At 38.4% G+C, this 20,739-nt stretch overlaps 1 protein-coding gene across 1 annotated transcript; it reads left to right on the plus strand.

Moving 5' to 3' along the window:
- Positions 1 to 1,001: 1,001 nt before the first annotated feature.
- On the plus strand, positions 1,002 to 20,157 carry arhgap18 (Rho GTPase activating protein 18). The gene is made up of 18 exons (XM_008398432.3): positions 1,002 to 1,419; positions 10,159 to 10,408; positions 11,500 to 11,632; positions 12,392 to 12,471; positions 12,573 to 12,725; positions 13,139 to 13,193; positions 13,769 to 13,887; positions 14,365 to 14,436; positions 14,556 to 14,649; positions 15,099 to 15,190; positions 15,489 to 15,566; positions 15,667 to 15,826; positions 15,907 to 15,989; positions 16,551 to 16,757; positions 16,876 to 17,010; positions 17,814 to 17,935; positions 18,027 to 18,082; positions 18,223 to 20,157. The coding sequence occupies exons 1-18, from the start codon at positions 1,283 to 1,285 to the stop codon at positions 18,312 to 18,314; spliced, it is 2,118 nt and encodes a 705-aa protein (XP_008396654.1). The 5' UTR covers positions 1,002 to 1,282; the 3' UTR covers positions 18,315 to 20,157.
- Positions 20,158 to 20,739: the final 582 nt, after the last annotated feature.

Genomic DNA, 20,739 nt, shown 5'->3' on the forward strand with positions numbered 1-20,739 from the left:
TGTGTTGTTTCTCATACTTTTTTTTTTGTAGTCAGTAATGTTCTCAAGGATTAAAATTATTTCATTCTTAATCCACAAAATCTTGTTTCTTAGTACAAAAATAATCATATCCAATTGAGTTTTGCAGTGCACTGTTTGCTTTTGCTGCTCTCTATGTTGTTTTTCTATTATTTTGTAGAAATTGAAGGACTAGTTGTAGTTGGTGGTAGAGCGGTCAGCAAAAATGGTTTCAAACACACATTTGTGCTCATGTTGTACAGCGTCACACCACCGAGTAGGTTTCTAGTTGTAGATGGAGGTTGCACTTCATAGACGAAGGTTTCATTTAACTGGACTGATGAAACAATTGTGCAAAAATAAAAATCTATTTTTTGCTTAATAAATTACATAAAATGTTGTTGATGAAGATGTTCAGTTTAGGAATTTATACAACGTATTCAAAGCCGGAATGCCAATTGGGCTAGTGTTTCATTTAGGGTGATGTGGCTCTCCGCCCAGGGTGCCATTTCGTTAGGGGGAAGCAGACAATTCCCAGCAGGTTCTGCGATGTGGTCAAAAACACTTTGGCATATTGAGGTTTTTAGCGGGCTGGTCATTGAATTATTCTAATATATCTTGGGTATGCCAATACAAGTGTAAACATTTTAAATTGAAGAGGAGAAAAATGTAATGCACGCTTAACCATGAGCAAATTAAAACTATTACAGTACAATGAGTGAAAGAAATTGCACAGTTAAATCCAGGCATATTCATTACCATGGCAGAATTAAAATATTTTTCATTCAAATTAAATTGATAAATACATTATTTCCAGTGAAATAATGTCTTTAAATAATTTCTTTCATTTATTGGTTGAAAGAAGCTTAAATCTGCCAGGGGTACAAATAATTTTGGGGTTCACAGCATACGTGCCTCTGGGACGCGGACTTCTCCCAGCAGGAAATAGTCAGTACTCTCTTACACCAGGAGGGGGCGGTGTTGTCTATGGAAAGTTGACCTGCTTGATTCGGCCAATCCCTGATCTGCGGTCAGCGGCGTGTAATCCAGCCCCAGTCCTGCTCCTCCGCTCCGGGAGAGGACACACCAGAGGAAACGAGACGAGGGTCCGGGCGGAGCGGAGCTTTGAGTCCGCATGAGTCGGTAACAGAGAAGTTCAGCAATGGAAAGCCTCCACAGATAGGACCTTAAACACACTCAGAAGCGGAGGCGGAGCTCATCTATAGATTATAGATCGGATGTCTGCCGTGTGTGAGACAGACGGAAGAAGAAAAAGAGGAGAAACATGAGTCGGCACCAGTCTCAGGGAGTGGTTTTAACGGGTTACCACAGCAACGCCGAGCTGCTACCGCAAACGGGACTGTGTGGTGATTCCACTTCCAGCTGTCCGCCGGTACCGAACCGGGAGTCCGACTTGCACAGGTGGGAAATGTGACCTGGTATTGTCACTTTAATTCATTTCTTCAGTGGGGAGCTGAAGCTACGTGTGCCTGTGTGTTTACGAGCAAGTGGGCAAAGGTCAGAGAGATGGCGCACTTTTTCTCACTTTGCAGCCTGAGTGGCGTGGATGTGCTGACATTGCAGGAAAGTTTAAAAATTCTCGGCATGCGAAGTGGATCCTGCAGAAAGCAGCCAGAGCAGAGCAGTGTGTAAACTCGCTAAGCTGCACCACAGGCGGGGACTTTTTATTGTAGCTCCTGGGACCACGCAGCTCCACCCTTGGGCTCGGGTTTATGTTTTTCCTTTACCTCATTTCTAATCAGCAGGTTCACCTTGACTTTGTTGCAAGTTCTAGATTATACAAAGGTGGCTAATTGAGAGCTCCCACACACACCTGCAGGTGTAAGGTTAATTATTAGATTTGTACTGTTCCTTAAGTCCATGGTCGTGTAATTTTCTACTATTTAATTGTTGTGTAGTTTGACATAATTATAGACTCATTCTTTATGGATGATTTGAGCGGTATGGTCATTTATTTCTGTCTCTGTGAAGAAAAAAACAAAAACAGATGAAAACCAACATTAGCTGAAGGAAACGTTGGTGCCCTCATATTAAAAGAAAACGGTGTAAACCAGCATTTCTGTAGTGACTAGGAATTTTAAGACTTTCATAAAAATCATTTAAACAAAAAACATTCTTTGTCATTTATCTAACTGTGGGTCTTCTTTTAGCCATGACTTATTTCAAAACGGTGCAAACTATATATTTTTGTTTTTTTCCACACTTACTCCCATGTTTTATTTATTAAGCCAACACAAAGTAGTGCATAATCGTGAAACAGTAGGCCGACTTTTGCATTTATGTTAAGACCTCATAGATCATCTATGAAAACAAAGTGTGACACTAAGCTGGTCACTGCTTTTTATGGAGTGATAAAAGTGTCAAGAAGTTCCATTTAAAGTTTACTAGGTGCCTTCTAGGGAAAAAGGCATACATGGGGGAAAGTTTGTCTTATAAAACAAACTTTGAACTTTCTGGCAAAACTCTATATGTACGTGGCTGAAAACTACACATCATCTTGACCACATGGTGTTGGCGTCATGCTGTGGGGTGTTTTTCCTTCAGCACAGACAAGAACCAGAAGAGGTTTGATAGGAAGACATATGGATGAAGCTAAATATGGGGTAATCCTGGAGGGCAACCTATTAGAGCCAGAGTTACAATGGCATTCGTTAAACCGAAGCATTTGTGTTAGAATGTCCCAGTCAAAGTTCTCACTTCATTCCATTGAAAATCCATGGCAAGGCTTTTATTGTGAAGAATTTAAAGGGAGATAAAAACTTTGCCACAGTTCCAAAACAGGATGCTTGAAATAGAGAGAATATTGCACTGCTAAGAGGAAAGAGATGACTAAGCATACTGACTATACTAAACATTTCATCACCCAAAAAGGAAGGAAAGAGTGCTGAAGTGTCTTCCTTCATAGCTGGCTGGAATATTTCTCTTCCTATTTATTCTGTAGGCCTTTTCTGTCGATTTAACTAATTCAGTGTGACCTTGAAATAAAAACGTTGTCAGTACATTTAAACTCCTCTTCACCCTCTATTAAATTAAAAAAATCACAAACTTTCAGTTCAGACTTGCTGATTCAAAATTGTGAATCAATTATTCTTGCGACGACCTTAATTTTAGGACGTTGCTCAAATAGTCACATACAATTTGAGTCCTAATTTTTTTTTTTACAATATCCTCATCTGTTCGTCCTCGTGCAAGATGTGAAGATGACGCATCAGCGGAACAATCTGTGATGCGGTAAAGATTAGAAAACCACTACCCTTTTGGTTTATGTTGATGCATCAACCACTGTGAGTGTGCGGTAGATAAAATGGAGATGCGTGTGTTCCAGATGGCTTGCTTGCCTCGCTAAAAAGAAAAGCGTCACATTACAGACTTCCTTTGTCTCACCTCGGTCAGCAGAGTGTGTGAGTCCCGTCTAGGCTGACCTGTGGGAGGCTAAGTTTGGAGGCCATTGTTCCCCTCAAGTCAGGAAACGTAAAACAAACAGACCGTAAGCTTCTGGCCTCGCACCAGCTAGACATCCTACCTACGGAGCCTTGGGTTACGTGTCTGCTCGGAGTCTTGCACGGTGTTGTCTTTGTCCTTTTAAATGGAAGGAAGTGTGGAAATTGGGCAGAGAGGTTTTGTTTTTCCTCCAGAGTTTCCAAAGTCTATTTGTCTGACTTAAAAGGGCTAATTTAAGCTCAATCAAGTATTAAGTTAGACGCATAAAATAGAGTCAAGTAAGATGATCAAGAATGGTAAACCGTCAGGGACGTTGGGAGTTTTCCGTCACACAAGGATGAATTGTGTGTTTCAGATTCATCCGATCTGAAGGGCAGATTGTATATCGAGGCATTTGGTCATCGTTGAGGCCAGTAGCTGTGTCGGCAGGGGATGAGGAATGGACAGAGACATGCTCTGTCTTCAAATGCGCCAGCTGACATCTGTTGATCTGAATGCTCATGCTAAGTTTTGAGGCCATTGTGGAAGGGGACAAGCAGTACTTATCCCCTTCATAAATTTTCTAAATTCTCCCATTATTTGCTAGTAAACTGTAGCTGTACAATCACATGGTTATTCACGAAGGCTATTTGAGAAACCCTAGACCCTGTGTCCACTGAAATGGACATAGGATGTTTCGTAACCAAAAAAAAAAAAAGCAAATTACTTTATCATTTAAATAATGCTTGACACCGATTGGTTGCTGATTAACCAACAACAATGAAGAATCATTTTAACTTTGTAGGCGAACACATCCAACAAGGCATAACTCTGAAACTAGTGACGGCGAGGAGTAAGAAGCTATCAATCAACAATCTGAATTTAGGTGTATAATAGCCTAAGGGGTTAAATGGGTTGGGGTTATTTTGTGAGTTTTAAATCTACCCAGACTTTCCAAGGTGTTGAATTTAATTTAGTTTTGCCATAAATTTATTCACTCTGTTGCTTTTTTATTATTATTTGGATTTTCCACTGGTTGGTATCAATTTCAGGTCCTCGTTCTGGTTAAGACGTCAGGGTTTGATTATATTGTGAAGTAAAACTGACTTATTGTTGGTTGTTTAGGGAAATGAAATCAAAACTGACTTTTTATGTTCTGTTTATTTGGAATAGTGTGGGTTTTATTTATTGAACTTTGGCTTGAAAGGGAACAGATTTGAATACTCAACTAAGTTATATTTTAACTTTATCAAGTTACTAAGTATGTTAATGATTAAACTTAAGAAAAAAACTTGAATTATTTTTATGTTCACTTATTTGAATAATAGTGATCCTGAAAAGTCTTAGATTTGATGTCCTGGAAATTGCAGGTTTCTTGTTATTTTTCACAATGTTGGTTAATGCAGTGTTGTTTTAAACTCTGTGCTAGCAGTTAGAAGTGTTAGCATTAATAACTTGATTCCCTTTGAGAATGCAGACCCTTTCCTTAAGTCAGATTTGAAATAGATGGCCACATTTTAGGGTTAGGATAGGGCTCCGCTTGTACAGAAACTGGAAGTTCATAAACAGACCAACTTTAATAAGTTCAACCTTCCTGTTAGCTACTGTTTAAAAGTAGCACCCTGAATGAACATATCTGTAAATTCACCAACAAGATTCTCAGGGCATTTGTAGAGGCTCATAGCATCACAGGCTGTACCTAACAGTAGACATGATGTGTCTTTTCACAGGCTAGATCTTTATTTTTGCTTCCAAAAATTAAATCTTAGTGACGTCTGATCAAATCACATGGTCACAGCTACCTTGTAAACTGCTTATAATGGTTTTCATAGAGACGTATAATTGTTGTCATAATTTTTAAGCCCCTCCCTAGTACAGAAAAACGGCAAACTTTGAGTTTTCGTTCCTCGGTAACAACTTTCACAGGAGTGTTTTTATCGCTAAATGTTAGCGCTTTGCTATGGTTAAGCCCAATATTATTCACACCCCTTTCAGATTTAGGTTTCGACTTGATTGTGAAGGAAAGTCTATGGAAGGAGTTAAAGATTAAGGCGATGGCAACATCAGACGATATTTGTTCATCTCAAGTGACAAGTCAAAACTTTTAATATTTTTTCTCGCAGTGACATAAAATCAAAGTAAGAAACTTAATCTACATTTGTCGGTTTAAGCGTCAAAGAAAACTGAAAAATAGTGATCAGTAACAGAAAAGCCAGGTGGAAAAACCTCTTCACCCAAGAACTCACGCAAACTGATAATTGACATTGAACAGCCTGGGCGAGGCGTTTCCTCAGATCCCAACTTATGTTCATCTCGCCAGTGTTGAAATTATTGTTTGCTAGATGAAAGGGTTTCCTCTCTGCTCCCCCCTCGCTCACACACCCTGACACTGCGACTTGCTTACACCCTCCATCTAGCTGATCAAAGGCGTGTGGATGGAGAAGGTGCAAAGTTTAGAGCAACTGCACATCCAGCTGCAGCTCCGTTGTCCTTTTTAGGTAATCTCTTCTTGGAAGTGTCAAACTGTAACCATAATGTGATCACAATAAACCTTTAAACTTATAAAAAATTGCACCCAGTGTATCGATAACCTTATTTCTAGAAGGAAGACTTGCATGCATTCTAGCTTTCATTTTCTCATAGATTGCCAAGTTACAATCATTAAACATTTGAAACTCTTGGGTTTAACACGGTTTAAATTCATATTTTCTATCCAACAGGGGGAAACTTAAATGGTCATTGAGGTAGGAAAGACTTGTCCAATCAGAATGCTTGGATGGTCTGTATTGAATCGGACGTTTTGCTTGTTTTTATTTTTGTCAGCCTTGGGTTTGTTTTTGACTAACCATGCTCGTACCTCTGCTATCCTCTTATGATAGTCTTTTACGCTGAAAGCTAACAAAAACATTTAAAATGATGCATAGTCTTTAATTTTATACTGAAGAGCAAGATGATGTCCTCTCCTGCTTTAAATAAAATGACTTCCTCACGGTTTGTACTTTTCTGGTGCTTCATCTTCTGACTCTGCATATTCTGTCGCGTGGAAATGCTTCAGATGGTGGAACAGATTTGGTGCATTCCCGCCTCTAGCTGGCATGACTCTCCGGCACGCTGAAGCCTGACGTTGATCAGATCTCAGATAGCCGACCCACTTCCATATAATCAAATGAATCTTCCCTCTCTTATCAACTATTTCGTCGGCCGACTCTTCGCTTGTGGAAGCTTGTTCAAACACATTTGTATTACAGTCATGGACACTTTGTCAATGACTGTAATGAAATCTACTATCATCTCATTTGATTTGCAGTAGCGTCACTTAGTTCAGATAAAGACAAACTATAGGATTGAAATAACTTTCTGTTCATAGCATAATATATATATTTTTAATTTTATTCCAAGAAAGTTTATTGTTTTGATGTTTTGCAATCTACTCCCTTCTTTGCAGCTTGTAAAAAAAAAAAAAAAAAAACCTGCTACGCACTTTCTATCTCTTTTTTCCACTATTGTTACTTATTTTTGGAACATTATTGCTATTTATCACATGCTGGCTCGAGCTACAGTTGATACACTTTAAGATCTGTTGCACAATAAAACGCATGCTTTATGCAGTCCGGGAAGAGGCAGAGTTGGTGAATCATTCTTGCTCATTATTTCCTGACTTTATTCTGCCCTTTTATGCCATCCAATGAAACGTTGTAACTTCCAAGAGACTCGTCTAAATCTCTGCCAGTAAGAGTTTTTTCAATCCCGGCTCGTCAACAACAGAAAAGTTGTAGAAATCAAACTGCAGACTCTGAGGTGAACAGCCGAGGAGTCTCTTGATCCGTTAGCTTAGTTACTTTGTTCTACTCTTTTGAAAGCTTGCACATGTGATGGCCAAATTAATGAATGAGAAACTAACACGGCCTGACGTGTCAGTTTGCAAGCTGGATTTATAATTTAAACACAGTACCTTTAAAGCCTGGTGAATGTAAACGATTAACTCGCGTCCGAGTGAGCTGGCGTGTGTCGATTAGATTTAAACCAAATATTCTGCAGTAAACCAGCAAAACAGAAACATTTTTGCAATTCCACTCAAGTTAAAGCACTTCAGCTGGAGCCACACAGATCAGAGCGAGTTTACATAATTAGGAGCGCAGAGGAGGACACGGCTCACATAAACTCAACTAAATCTCAGCGGGTGGATGGAGATAAGAAGAGGAGGAGGAGAAAAGGAGAAATTTTTGAAATGAAGGAGCTGTGAACGGAAAGGAATGGTGATGATTCAGGGTTTAATCTGACGAGTGTCAAGAGTTTTATTGCAAGTTAAACACAGAGTTTGGTGGAAGGTCTGCTGTGGTATGTGGCCTGACTCTGAACTTTTTCAGATTAATGCTCTCTGCTGGTAATCCCAAGTTAATTAATGCAGTACATCAAGTCACAATGCTGTCCTTCTCACGCATTACCTCGACGAACTTTTATAACTCCAACAAAATGTTTCTTTCCTACATAAAACCTCTTGTGTGCAGTGTGGGCTATTTTCAAACACCGGTGCTTACAGTCCGAAATATATATATTTTTAAAAGTGAAAACCTTGCCAGTGTTTTTCCTGTAACTTGTAGTAACCCGAGTCTCACTGATTCATCCAGTTTCTGTTGCTTACGTGTCCCGGGATCTTCCTTTTAACAACTTGGATGACGAGTGTGGCTGTTTGTGATGGCGTGTTTGACTAGACGATTATATGCAAATAGATGGACACGACAGGTGAAAACCCGCGTCCGGCAGCTGTTGACGGAAATATGACAGAGGCCACGCAGAGGGTTACATGCTCTGCAACAGCTGCAACTGCAGGGCATGAACAGGGAATATAATAACAAGACAAGTTACTAAAAATCTTTGCTGCCATTGGTGACGAGATTATAAAACCAGACAGAAAAGGATTTTTTTCAAAATGTTTTAACGTTAGATTATTCTAAACACATACATTTTACATACAAAAGATGTGTACAGTTCTGTAAAAAAAAGTATTTCTCCCCTCACATATGTGCATCTTTTTTTGTCACACAACATTTTATGTCGCACAAAGATAAATTAAGAACACACAAAAAGTAGTTTTCAAATTATGATTTTATTTCAGAGGGGAAGAAAAAACTGACCCGATGTGAAAAGTTAACTTGCCTACACCTAATAACTGGCTGTTCTACCCTTGGCAGCAACAACTGTCATTACATGAAGCATTTGGGATAAATGACAGAGTGACACATCACAGTGGAGGAATTTTACCCCCATGCTCTTTGCAGAATAATTTTTATAAAGTCACATTCAATGATTTTTTTTTTTTAGCATAAACAGTCTGGTTAAGGTAAGCAGATTTAAGTTCACACTTTGACAAGGCCTTTCCCAAACTTGTTCTGCTTGTGCTTGAGGTCACAAACTAATGGCTGGCTATATGTTTTTCTACCAGATGCAAAACTGTATGGTTCCGTAAATTACAACAAGTCATCCAGGTTCAACAAATCACCTGTAAACAACCACACAGCTACCTTCATGTTTTACTATCAGTGCGATCCTTTTATCAAATGCTGAATTAGGATTATGACGGAAATAAAGGGGCACTAAATTCTCAAAAGTGGTCCATTTTGGTCTTGTCAGTCCATGGAGGATTTTTACCAAAAGTTATCATAAGGGGATCTTTAACCTCCTGAGTCCTTGATACACTTTCAGAGTCATTTTTGTAGACCAGCCACTCCACTGTTAAAGTTCGCCACTCTGTGCATGGATTGCCTTAGTCCCAATATGTCAGAAATACCTTTTATAACGTCTTGCAGATGCCAGTGGCTTTGTTCTTGAGTTTCTCTGTAATGGTGCAGGAAGTGTTGCTTTTTGAGATCTTTTTCTTGATTTCTTAATATAGGCCTTGAAATAATCAGATATGAGTGTAGCTCATGAAATTTAACTCGACTTTCAACATAGTACGGTAACTCATTTATAACCTATGGAAAGGGCAATTTGTGTTCCCGACAGAAGAACAGGTTGATCCAGATAGCTTTTTTGTTTTTTGCTGTTAATAAACTAAATCATAATTTAGAGATGGCTTTTTATATTTACCTGGGTTATTTTTAACTTTTATTCAAATTAGTTTGATCTGAAATATGTAAGCATAACATTACTATTGTATTTGCATCCCTTTTTATTTTTAGCTGTGCAAACATCGTTGAGTTGTTTGCTAAATGTCGTTCTTGGGTGGTTTCACCTGGTAAGTGAAGTAACTCTGTTATTCTTAGCAGGCCACTCTGTCTCGTCTGTGCTAAGCAACATTAATGTACTCCTCAGCAAGATTTATGTGTTTATCTATAGTGAAACGAAGGTGGAGGGGCACAAGGTGTGCTATTTTTGCTCCCCGGCAGATGTTGCCGAAAATTCTACTTGTTTGTTGTTTTTTTTTTTTGTGCTTTCAACCTTTGGCAAACCCACCTCTGTTTGACACACACTCACAGATTTACTGCAAGTCCAAGAAGACATTCCTGAAAGTAACAGCTCTGAGACAACACAACGCTTCTAACCAAGGAATACTTTTATGATCCGTATGTGTCTTTCATCGTGTCTAATAAACATGGTGCAAAGTACACGGCTACAAGTGAAACAAAAAATGATTTCCAGCTGGAATGTTTGCAAGAAGTTTAGCTATTTATATACGTGTTATATATTTTTTCTTCTTTTCTGTTTGTGTCTCATTAACAGTCGCAAAACAGGCCACTACAGTCTTGAGCATAACCAAAGCACACAACAACAACAACAACAAGAAGAAGATAGATATGGACCTTCGTTGGCCACCGGTGGTACAGGAGCCAGCAACACTGAATCAGGTTCAGGTTCTGCTGCTCATCCCGGGTCTCAGCCTTCCTCCAGCCCTAAGCTGGCCTCCAGTCCGAGGCACAGTCCCAACTCCAAGCCCAGACCACAGCGCACATGCCAGCGCAGCTTCTCTCAGGTAAGAAGTGAAGGAATGTAATGGGATGGCTTGTTATTTACCATTTAAACTTTTTGTAGAATATAAGCCAGTGCACGATACAGAGAAACAATATTTTTGGTGTAAAATATATACTTGAGTGAAGAAATCTTTAAGTCAGTTGTTTAAAAAAGTAAGTCGGGATGAGCACAAAGGAGAAGAATGCTTTTTACATCGAACCTACATGTTGAGGCATATCTGTGACTAATTTAGTCTACGAAAGAGAGAGCAATGACTTTGAACAGAAAACAGGAAGGCTGAACATATTACAACAAAGTTGTTCTGTTTTATCTGTTTCACCTATAAACCTGTATCTATTCTCGCTTATGCTGGATTTGGAAATGTCAATTTCATCTATCGCAAGTCATATCAACATCTCTAATGCATTTTGTGTTTAAATGTTTCACAGTCCTATATTATGTACTTTGGGGCAGCTATGCCATGGTTCAGCTCATAAAGCTATGATTTCGCACTCCTGTTCAATAGGGGGCGACTGGGAGCTGTTTTGTCAACTGTGTGACCAACAAAGTGATTTCTCTTCTTGCTTTTGACACGTTTGTGTCCGTGTTCTCAATTGTGCAAATGTTTTTCAGCATTTTTCTCAGTGGGTCTTCCAGAAGCAATCATACTTGCTTGCAGTTTAACTTGCTCCGTTATTTGTTTCCTGTTTGCTCAAAGCAACTTTTTGAATGGGAGTTTATTTTTGGGCAGCTCATTAGCCAGCCATTTTTAAATATCCAAAGCGATAAATGGCTCAATTAAAAATGAAATTTTTGCGTTATTATGAGTGTGATTAAATTTAGGGGGGGATTACGTAAAAAGATATTTTTGTTTTAATGATGGGAACTCTGGCAGAAACTGCCTGAGGCTTGTTCTGACAGGCTGTGGTTGTTTTTTTTTTTTTTTGTTTTGTTTTTCCTTTCTACCGTTAACTTGTTGCGTCAGGTCCTGGAGGGCTTTTCGTGTGTGAAAATATCAAGGAAGACAACCTCAGCCGAGGACGGAAACGAGAACGACGTCTCGAAGCTGTAAATGTTCACATCCCTGACTCTGAGTGTTTGCGCTTCCCGCAGGACTCCCTGGATGAGCTGGAGATGGACGACTACTGGAAGGAGATTGAGAACATCAAGAGTTCAGGGGAAGGACATGGGAGGGCTGGAGGAGAAGGAGAAACTCAAGAGGAGGAGCAGCAGAAAGCTCCTGAAGGTGGGATATTCTGTTTCTATTGACGGGATGTAAATAAAACGTTATTTTCCTACATGTTCAGGAATATGCAGATATTTTTCTACTGGTAGTTGGGGCATGTGTTTTTAGTTTTAGTTTTTCTGTCATGATCTGAATATTAGAGATGCAACTTGGAAAAATGCCCTTTATCCGCCTTAGGAAACATGGTGGCAGTAAGCTTGTTTGACATTTTGTATTTCTTTTAGCGAAACTTTGTTGCTGAATCAGAACTTGCTGTCAAAACTGATGCATATGATGCATCAAAATGACTGTTGCTTTTTAGTGTTTACAATTTTTGTCCTTGAGTTATAATTTTGTTTCATTGGAGACATTTACTGAAACATGCTTTAAAGCTGAGGGCTAAGTGAAAGTCAGCTGTGACGTATGCAGACTGTTTTTGTGCCATTGCTCATTAGGAATTCAATATTTGTCTGTCTTTTTCCTGTTATATTCAACCTGCTAGTCCGTTGTTCTCGGGAAGCTTTTTCCTGTATGATTTCTTTGTTCACTTATCTTTGTTATTAATCTTTTCCATGTAATATAATTAGACTGTTTTCTAAAAGAACAAACTATGCCCATTTTAGTAGATTTTATGTAAAGAATATTTTTTATAGGTTGGAAAAAGAAGACTAAGTGTAGAAAATTAATCCTTCTATTTTATAACCTTTCCCATTTTCTTTCCTTCCTTCTTCGTCCTTTTGGTCCGAAACCATTTCAAAATGACTTTTTCTCCTCCTTTAGAAGGAGAGCATGAGGAGGCGTGGCTTACAGAGGCGGGGCTAGTACGACTGGTTGACGATTCCTTGGGAGCCGAGGACCATGTGAGCAGATAAACAACCCGTACAGATTCACAGATCGTTGAGAATCCGGACAATGCACGAGCAAATGTCTTCCTCTATTTTTGGTTCCTATTGGTTGACAGGAAGAAGACAGCGCCGTGTTCCTGTCCACCCTCACCAGAACGCAGGCCGCCGCTGTGCAGCTTCGCGTGTCGTCTTATCAGCAGACGCTGCTCCGGCGACGCAACCGCCAACACTTGCCTGATGTTCGGGATATATTCAGACCCCCTGAAAAGGTGATGAGATGAACCTCACATCAGCATGAAAAACACGCTAGAAACCTTAAAATAAAAAGTTTTAAAAAAGTCACATTTTTTTTAATTTAGTATGTTAATTTGTTCTTTTTGTAGACATTTTTCAATTTTCAGATTTTTGTTGTTTTGTTTTAGCTTTGTAATTTCGTAATACAGAAAAAGTGTATGGATTCGGCTCAAATATACACGTACATACAAGCGGTGCAAAAGAGAAGCGGCAAAAACAAATGAGATGGATTAGCAGTTCTTGCCAACAACAGATGGCATCATTCAGGACCTGCATGAGTTGCATTTAATTTCCTTTTAGAATAAATAAAGCAGTTTTGAATTGGGTATATGTAGTATGTTGCTCTGTGTTATATAATGTGTTGCGCTGCACTGTCTCACCGTTACAGAATGAAGAGCCTCCAAAACTGGAAGAGGGAAGTGACAAAGATGCAACTACTGCTGGTATGAGCAGCTCAATCCTTTTAGAATAAAACCCATTCAGGATTCTTCAGTATGGATTTTATGAAGCCGGGCCCAAATAAATGTCTTCCTTGGAACTGAGATTTAATCTCGGTGCAAAAGGAACAAAATCCTTAGGATTCTGTTTAATGTAATCACATATAACAGGAATTGAGGCAGGACAGTAGCAGAAGTCTGTGCTGAATTTTAGAGGAAGTTCCATCAATAACTGATGCATCAAAGGAAATGTTTAGGGAAGCTGATTGGACTCGGATCAAAATACTGATTTACGTTTGAAAAACAGGACACGAATACAGGTGAGCGTAGCATTTCTGTAAATGGTTGGAAGCTATGCGACTCCTTGTAAATGTGGGTTAATTTTCTATCACAGTAGTTGGAAGTCAACAGACCCCTCTAACTTCCTTTTTGTCGTCTGCAATGACTAATACGCAGGGAGATAAAACGACACTTGAGCATTTTTTTCTCCCTGCCTCGTGGTTTCAGATCATCAGCACAAAAACATTCAAACCGAGCCACCTGTTGGGCATATTATTTTATTTCTTCGTACTTTTCTGCAGAAACTGAGACGGAACTGAATGTGGAAGTGGCGTTTTCGGAGCAGGCACTCTCTTACCGGGACAATAATCAGAGGTTGAAGGTCAACAACAGCCTCAACTCCTCTGATGACAAACTTCCAGTGAGTCATAAAATTGTACACAATGGCTTTGGCGTATCTACAGGTATACTTATGCTTTCAGCATGTCAGCGTTTGTTTAAAAGCCTGAACTTTGAATGTATACATACCACATTAAGCGCCCACGTAAATTGATCATGTTTTTTATTCTGTAGTTGTTAATCATTAACAGTAATTACGTTGTGTGTGTGTTTTTTTTTAGAGATGACGTTAGAATAAATAAAAACGTATCTCTGCTTTACGTCATGTTGATTACCAGCAGAGAGAGAGCCAGGTTGTCTGTGTTATTCTGAGCCCTCACTGACTGTAGTGACATCTGGTGGTTGATGTTTGTATTGCAATTAAACTCATTCATGAAGACAATGTTGTTGAGACTTTGTGACAGGTTTAAATGCAGTCAGTATTATTATTATTTTTAGATTTTTCTATCAGCCACTGAAAACTCTGTGCCCTAATCTTATTGCTTTTGTTTTGGTTCAGAACTTTAAGCTCCTTCGGGATAAAACGGGTCAGACCAGAGTGGGAGATCTTTCTCCTTTGGATATGAAAAAGGTAAAAACCCTGTAACAGGTTGATCTATGGACACACAATTAAAGATCAGGGTTTTTTTAGATGTCAGACTGATATAGTTTTGTGTGTATGTTTTTTTTGTTTTTATCACAATCTTTCAGGCGCGCAGACTTGTTCTGGTAGAGATGACTGCTCTGTTTGACACAGCTGGAATAGATGTCAAGGCCAATAAACCTGGCAGAGTGAAAAGCAAAGGTATTGTTGCCCAAAACGAAAAAAATAAAAAGCACCGTGTGTTCCTGGAAATTTCTCATTTCTCAACAGCAAAGTTTTGTATATTAGGATTCTATGTGCGAGTAATTGTAAAGTGGACAGAAAACAGTACACATTGTTGTTTTAAAGAAAAAAAATGTCTTTGTATTTTACCTAATGAGTCGATCAATACTTTGTAGATCTCCTTTTACTATTGCTATTCTTGCTGTGCTAAATGGCTAGTGTCAAACCCCATTAAAGTATATAGATTTTTGCAATTCTAACATAAGAAAATATGGGGGTTTCAAGGGTTGTGAAAACTTTTGTAAGGTCCTGTAGTGTGTATTAATGTGTTTAAACACATTTTGTTCACACTCTCTGTGTGTGTGTGTGTGTGTGTGTGTGTGTGCGTGTGTGCGTGTGTGTGTGTGTGTGTGTGCGCGCGTGTGTAGAAAGTGGCCTTTTTGGTGTTCCTCTGATAACTCTTTTGGATCAAGACCACCGGCGGGATCCTGGGACCAAAGTGCCACTTATTCTGCAGAGGGTGAGCATCCTGTCATTCATTCATTCATTCACTCACTTAGACCCATTCAAAGGTTACGATATGGATGAAGGAAAATGTTAATTACACTCATTTTAATGTAAAGTTTTAAATCTTTTTAAATTTTCTTTAGGATTAATAAGTTATTTTTGAGCTGAATTGAATTGAAACCACAATACAATTGCACTCTAATGTGTATTGTAGCTTTCATTGCTTTCACTGTTTGATATAAAACTTTTTTTTTTATTTTTTACTTCTTTACTCTTGTGGATGTTCTGTAATGTCATTCATCTATTTTCAGCTCATTAGTCATGTAGAGGAGGAAGGGTTAGACACTGAAGGTTTGCTACGTATCCCTGGAGCAGCCACTAGAGTCAAGGTATTTTCTTGCATGGACGCTCTATAAATTTCTAGATTAGTTTACACTAGATTTCAGCCGAATTCACATCGCCTGCTGGTGTGTCTTCACCCAAATTCAGTCACTGTGCCAGGAGCTCGAGTCGTCTTTCTACGACAGGACGTTTCAGTGGAAGCAGGTGAAGCAGCACGATGCGGCGAGCCTGTTGAAGCTGTTCATCAGGGAGCTGCCTCATCCGCTGCTCACTGTGGAGTACCTCAACGCTTTTATTGCAGTCAACAGTATGTATCAGGCCTGTTTTCGTGATTTACGTGACACGGTGTGAGGTCTGACCGCGCTGTTGTACTTTGTGTTGTGAAAGAGCTTCCCACAAAGAAGCAGCAGCTTCAGGCCTTGAACCTGCTGGTGCTTTTGTTGCCTGAGGCCAATCGGGATACTTTGAAGGTAAGTTTATTTGTACAGCACTATATATGCACTTTGGAACTCAAATCGCTATACAGAAAAAACTGAGATAAAGAGATTTGCATTGATAACAATGCAACAGTACAAGCAACATTTATAAAGGGGGAAAAAAGCATGTTTAAAACAAACAAGTAATTAGGGGATTCTACTGTAGATTCTAGAACACATAAAAACAACTATTTATTCTGAAAATTACTGTAAAATTGACAGATTTAGTAATAATTTAGTAAGGGAGCCTTGAGGAACACCGACATGGGATTTTTCATACCAATATATATAATTACCAGATGACACAAGGTATTCCCATACTGAAGTATTTGCAATTTACAATATTTCAAATGCCATACAGCTAATTAATCTTGATAAACCTATACTTCTGGAGGTACAGGAGACATAATCAACCTATCAGAGGTGAAGGTTTATACTCCATGTCTTAGTCTATGAAGCTAGTCACACACTCCCCTTTAAATTAACATCGCACATGTGTCTTTCTTCAACAAGAGGACTTTTTTTTAAATTTTTTAAATAAATTTCCTTTTGCAGGCACTGGTGGAATTTTTCCAGCGTGTCATCAATCATCAGGTCAAAAACAAGATGACTCTGAACAACGTCTCTGTTGTCATGGCACCCAATATCTTCATGTTCAAAGGCTTTCGATCCAAGGTGACGGAGCAACAGGAGTTCTCCATGGCAACCAGCACAGCCAATATCGTCCGGCTGCTCATAAGATACCAAAATCTCCTTTGGACGGTAACTGAAGATGTTAAACATGACTCTAATCAGCATTGGAGGTTAATGTGTCCTGATTACTCCTAAAAACAGCATCTTTTAAAAGACAATTATATCTTTCTATTACCATCTACTTCAGATCCCAAAGTTCATTTTGACTCAGGTCAGGCAACAGAATATGGAAAGCCAGCGAAAACTATACAAGGACAGAGCTGTACGGAAGCTGCTGAAGAAGATAACCACCGACAGACCAATTGATAAAGCTATCCCAGAGGTAGGAGAGGATTTCTGGAATAAGCTGCTTTTAGTAATCCATTTACTAGATATTTAGCAATATCTAGTAAGTGGTCACCTTGCGTAATTGTCATTTTTGAAGCTTGTTTCTAAGTTGAAACGGAACAAATTTGGCATTTTGAAAGCAGAAAGTGGAACATTTTGATAAGTTTCAATAATGGCTTATAACGCTGACAACAAACGCACACAAAAAAAAAGTGTGGTCATTATATTAAGCGAGATAAAAATTATGGTAAATTAATAATGCTGGAATATTTAAAGTTTTATGGGGCTCACACACAATACAGCCAAGTTCAAAATAAGAATCCCGACAGTTGATACCTGCTGGTTACCTTCTGCAGGTCCAATACTTCGTCTGATGAGGAACAGTGACATCTAGTGGTGATGTTGTAGAATTTCACTGAAGCTTTGAGGCAAAGTTTCGAATCGTCAATCATTTCCAGAGCACTGCGAGCCTTTGCTCCACCTTTTTCAGCCAGTTAACACATCCGATTCACAGTCTTGTTTTTATCTCCAATATGACATGATATCTGACTGGCAGAGAGTAATTACACAGCTTGCGCTTCGTCTTTTCGTGCAATACTGAGAAGTGGCTGGCCTTGAAACAGATTTGTAACAGTAACAGCTGTTTGGAGAGTGTAACAATTTATTAAACGGAGAAGTAATTTATTTCTAAGCTCTCCTTTCAGAGACGGATGTTTTGGATTATAACCTTGAATTTATGTGTGAAGTCAAATGTATGGTTTTGAACCCCTAACTCTCCACATCTGTGTTTTTCTCCAGGAGAATACTCAGGGATTTATTCGAGTTCAAGCACCACAGTTCAGTAAAATATCCATGGCGATTCAACTTACAGAAGATTTGCAAGCTTCTGATGTACTAACTCGCTTCCTAAGCCAAGACAGGTAACGTCTACACCTACGCTCAATTCGCTTTGCTCCAATAAAACGTAGACTACTGGCCTGTAACTCTCTGCTTTTTCACCTTTGTTTCCAGCTCAGTGTTGGTGAAAAAAGAAGATTTGTGTCTCTATGAGATTGGTGGAAACATCAGTAAGTTCAACTCCCAGCGCTATATAACTGAACTGTTTAAATTTTCATTCGCTTATCTTTTATACATGAAAGTTACAGTGACTGCAGCTCCTGATAATCCATCTGTTAATTATTTCTCTCTGTCTCCCCTTCCTCTAAAGAGGAGAGATGCTTAGACGGGGAAACATACATGAAAGATCTTTCCCAGCTGAATCCTGCAGCAGAGTGGGTCATCAAAGCAGTACAGCGATGAATTCTGGCCCGCGACGTTGTCTTGCGGGGTCCTGGCCTACTTTTAAATTTCCCCTCTGAGACAACGCTGCAGCTGGTTCTCTGGAGTTTCTGGGGAATCCGGATGCAATGGGGGGGAGAGAATTCTTCATCTGTAGCGAAGCACTATTTGATTCCGGAAACCATAAGAGAGTGCAGGCGTTTCAGTTGCAGTTTATCGTGTGGGGAAACATTTTACAGAAAAAACTGTTGTTTTTTTTTTTGTTGTTGTTTTTTTTGCAATGTAATGATTCCCAGGGAGATTTTTTATAAAGAATCGTCTACATTTTTACCAGAGCTGCCTTTCCAAAGCTACAATGTATTTTACTAGGACTTGAAGTGATAAACCAGCAAAAAGTTGTGCATGATTGTGAAGTGGAAAGAAAATCAGATGTTTCATCTTGATTAAAAATATCTAAAACAAATTAAAAGTCGAATTGTACAGCTATATTTATTTCAGTTTGCACTCGTGCCATACTTTTTCTGTTTCGGGAAGGGAGTTGGATCCATTACGGACTGCTGAAAATTGGGGATAATGTTTTATAACCGTTCTTCCCCACAGCGTTGTACCTGACCCTTGGTCTGCAAAATGCTGTTTGCTCCATAATGTTTCACAGAACAGATGGTTACTCTGGGTTTATTTAAGGGTATCAGAGTAAAGGGGACTAAATATAACTGCATTTTGTCATTTGCAAAACATGGATCCGTTTTCTTTCGCTTCACAATAACATTTCACTTTGTGTTGGTCTATCACGTGAGATTCTTGTAAAATACATTTAGGTCTGTGGTTGTAATGTTATTAAAGCATAAATAACTTTAAGGGGTGTGTATACTTTAGCAAGGGCACTAAACAGAAACCACTTTTTGAAAGACTTTTTTCCACTGGTGGAGAAATTCTTCCTATTTCCATACTGTGATTTATCGGTTGGCTTTAACGTTTTTTGCTTTAATTAGATGTAAAACATGGTGCCGTGCAATAATGTGATAATTAGTCGAATCCACATCCATCAGATAAATTATTTTAGGCTTTTGGTTAAGTAGAGAATATTGTACTTATTTTTTCTTTACCCATTCTATTAAAGTTCATGACCACTTCATTGAATCTTGTATGATAGCATTTGTCCAGGAAGGTTTCTAAAGGGAATTATGTATTTTAGGAGGTCTAACCCTGAGCAAGGTGAAAAAGCTACACTTTTTTGTTGTTTTTCTTTGTTTTTGTTTTTTTAGGTATTCTTAAAATGATCAAAAGGATTCAATATCATGTCTTAGATTTTCAGAGGCATGCAGTGAAGACATACGAGTAAAGATGTGTACGAAGAAACCTTTTTAATTTGTGAGTGTTTCAACGTGTTAATATGATTCAATCAATAAAACTGCACAGATATTAAGAAACAACTTATTTTTAAAGTGGGCTTATGCAGTGATACATTTGCACATAATTGATTTTGAGCCTTTTTGCCTTACCACTAATGTCAGGTTCTGTGTACTTGCAAACCTTTTTATCTGGGAAAAGAAAATATAAATTTTATCTTTTTTTTGCACATATTGTGCTTTTAGTAGCAGCTTTATCTAACAGTTTCTAACATTGTCACATAATATCTGTAATATCCGCACTGCAATGTCTAACTTCCCAAACGGTTCACTTCTACAAAATCATGGAGAGTTAAAAATGTGATGACCTTTTTCGATTTGTCTGTAAAGTTTACACTGTCACTTTCTGTAATGTATGATGTTTTGGTGATTTGTTTTCTAAAAATGTATTAGCTGCCTTTTAAATTACCACCATGACTGCCTGTAAATAAACTTGAAGTAATTCATTACCACAACTTCTGCTAGGATTATTTGCGCTCGCATTTTCAAAGTTCAATAAGTATTAATATCTGATCAAGGCAACTTAAGGAACTCTGTTTCAGATCTTCATCAAGAAGTGGTTATTTATTCATTAGTTTTATTTCATTCAAAACTTGGATCGGAAATTTTAAAAAAAAATCTATTTTGGTTGTTTCATGTAAATAAAACATGACATCAATTGGATTCTCTCCCAATGGCAGCTGGAAATTCAAGTTTATTTTTAAAGATGGTACATTGTATATCGATGACTTGTAAATATGTGAGATTATAGTCAGGGGGCTAATTTTCATCTCTAGTTCCATTCCAGGTTGATGAGAAATCACATAAATACAAGGATAAAGACCACAAAATAACACAACAGAATCAGAAATGTATAAATCGACCTTAAAATCCATACATATTTGCATACAATTAATATTTTTTCCTTGCAAGAGCTAGTTTTAAGATGTTTCCTTTTTTCAATTTAATTAGCTGTTTGTAATGCCATGTTCTGTACATCATTTGGACACATACTCTCTTGATGTCAAAAGCTGATATACTGTATATATTCTACTAAT

The sequence above is a fragment of the Poecilia reticulata genome, chromosome 21 (assembly GCF_904066995.2).
Source record: "Poecilia reticulata chromosome 21, P_reticulata-male-v2, whole genome shotgun sequence".
NCBI classification, from domain to species: Eukaryota; Metazoa; Chordata; class Actinopteri; order Cyprinodontiformes; family Poeciliidae; genus Poecilia; species Poecilia reticulata.

Bases quoted from the DNA above. Each gene is read 5' to 3' on its own strand.
- arhgap18 (XM_008398432.3), top strand. From the start codon at position 1,283: ATGAGTCGGCACCAGTCTCAGGGAGTGGTTTTAACGGGTTACCACAGC. The intron at 12,726-13,138 runs GTGATGAGATGA...TCACCGTTACAG, and splicing joins TATTCAGACCCCCTGAAAAG to AATGAAGAGCCTCCAAAACT. The intron at 17,011-17,813 runs GTAGGAGAGGAT...GTTTTTCTCCAG, and splicing joins TTGATAAAGCTATCCCAGAG to GAGAATACTCAGGGATTTAT.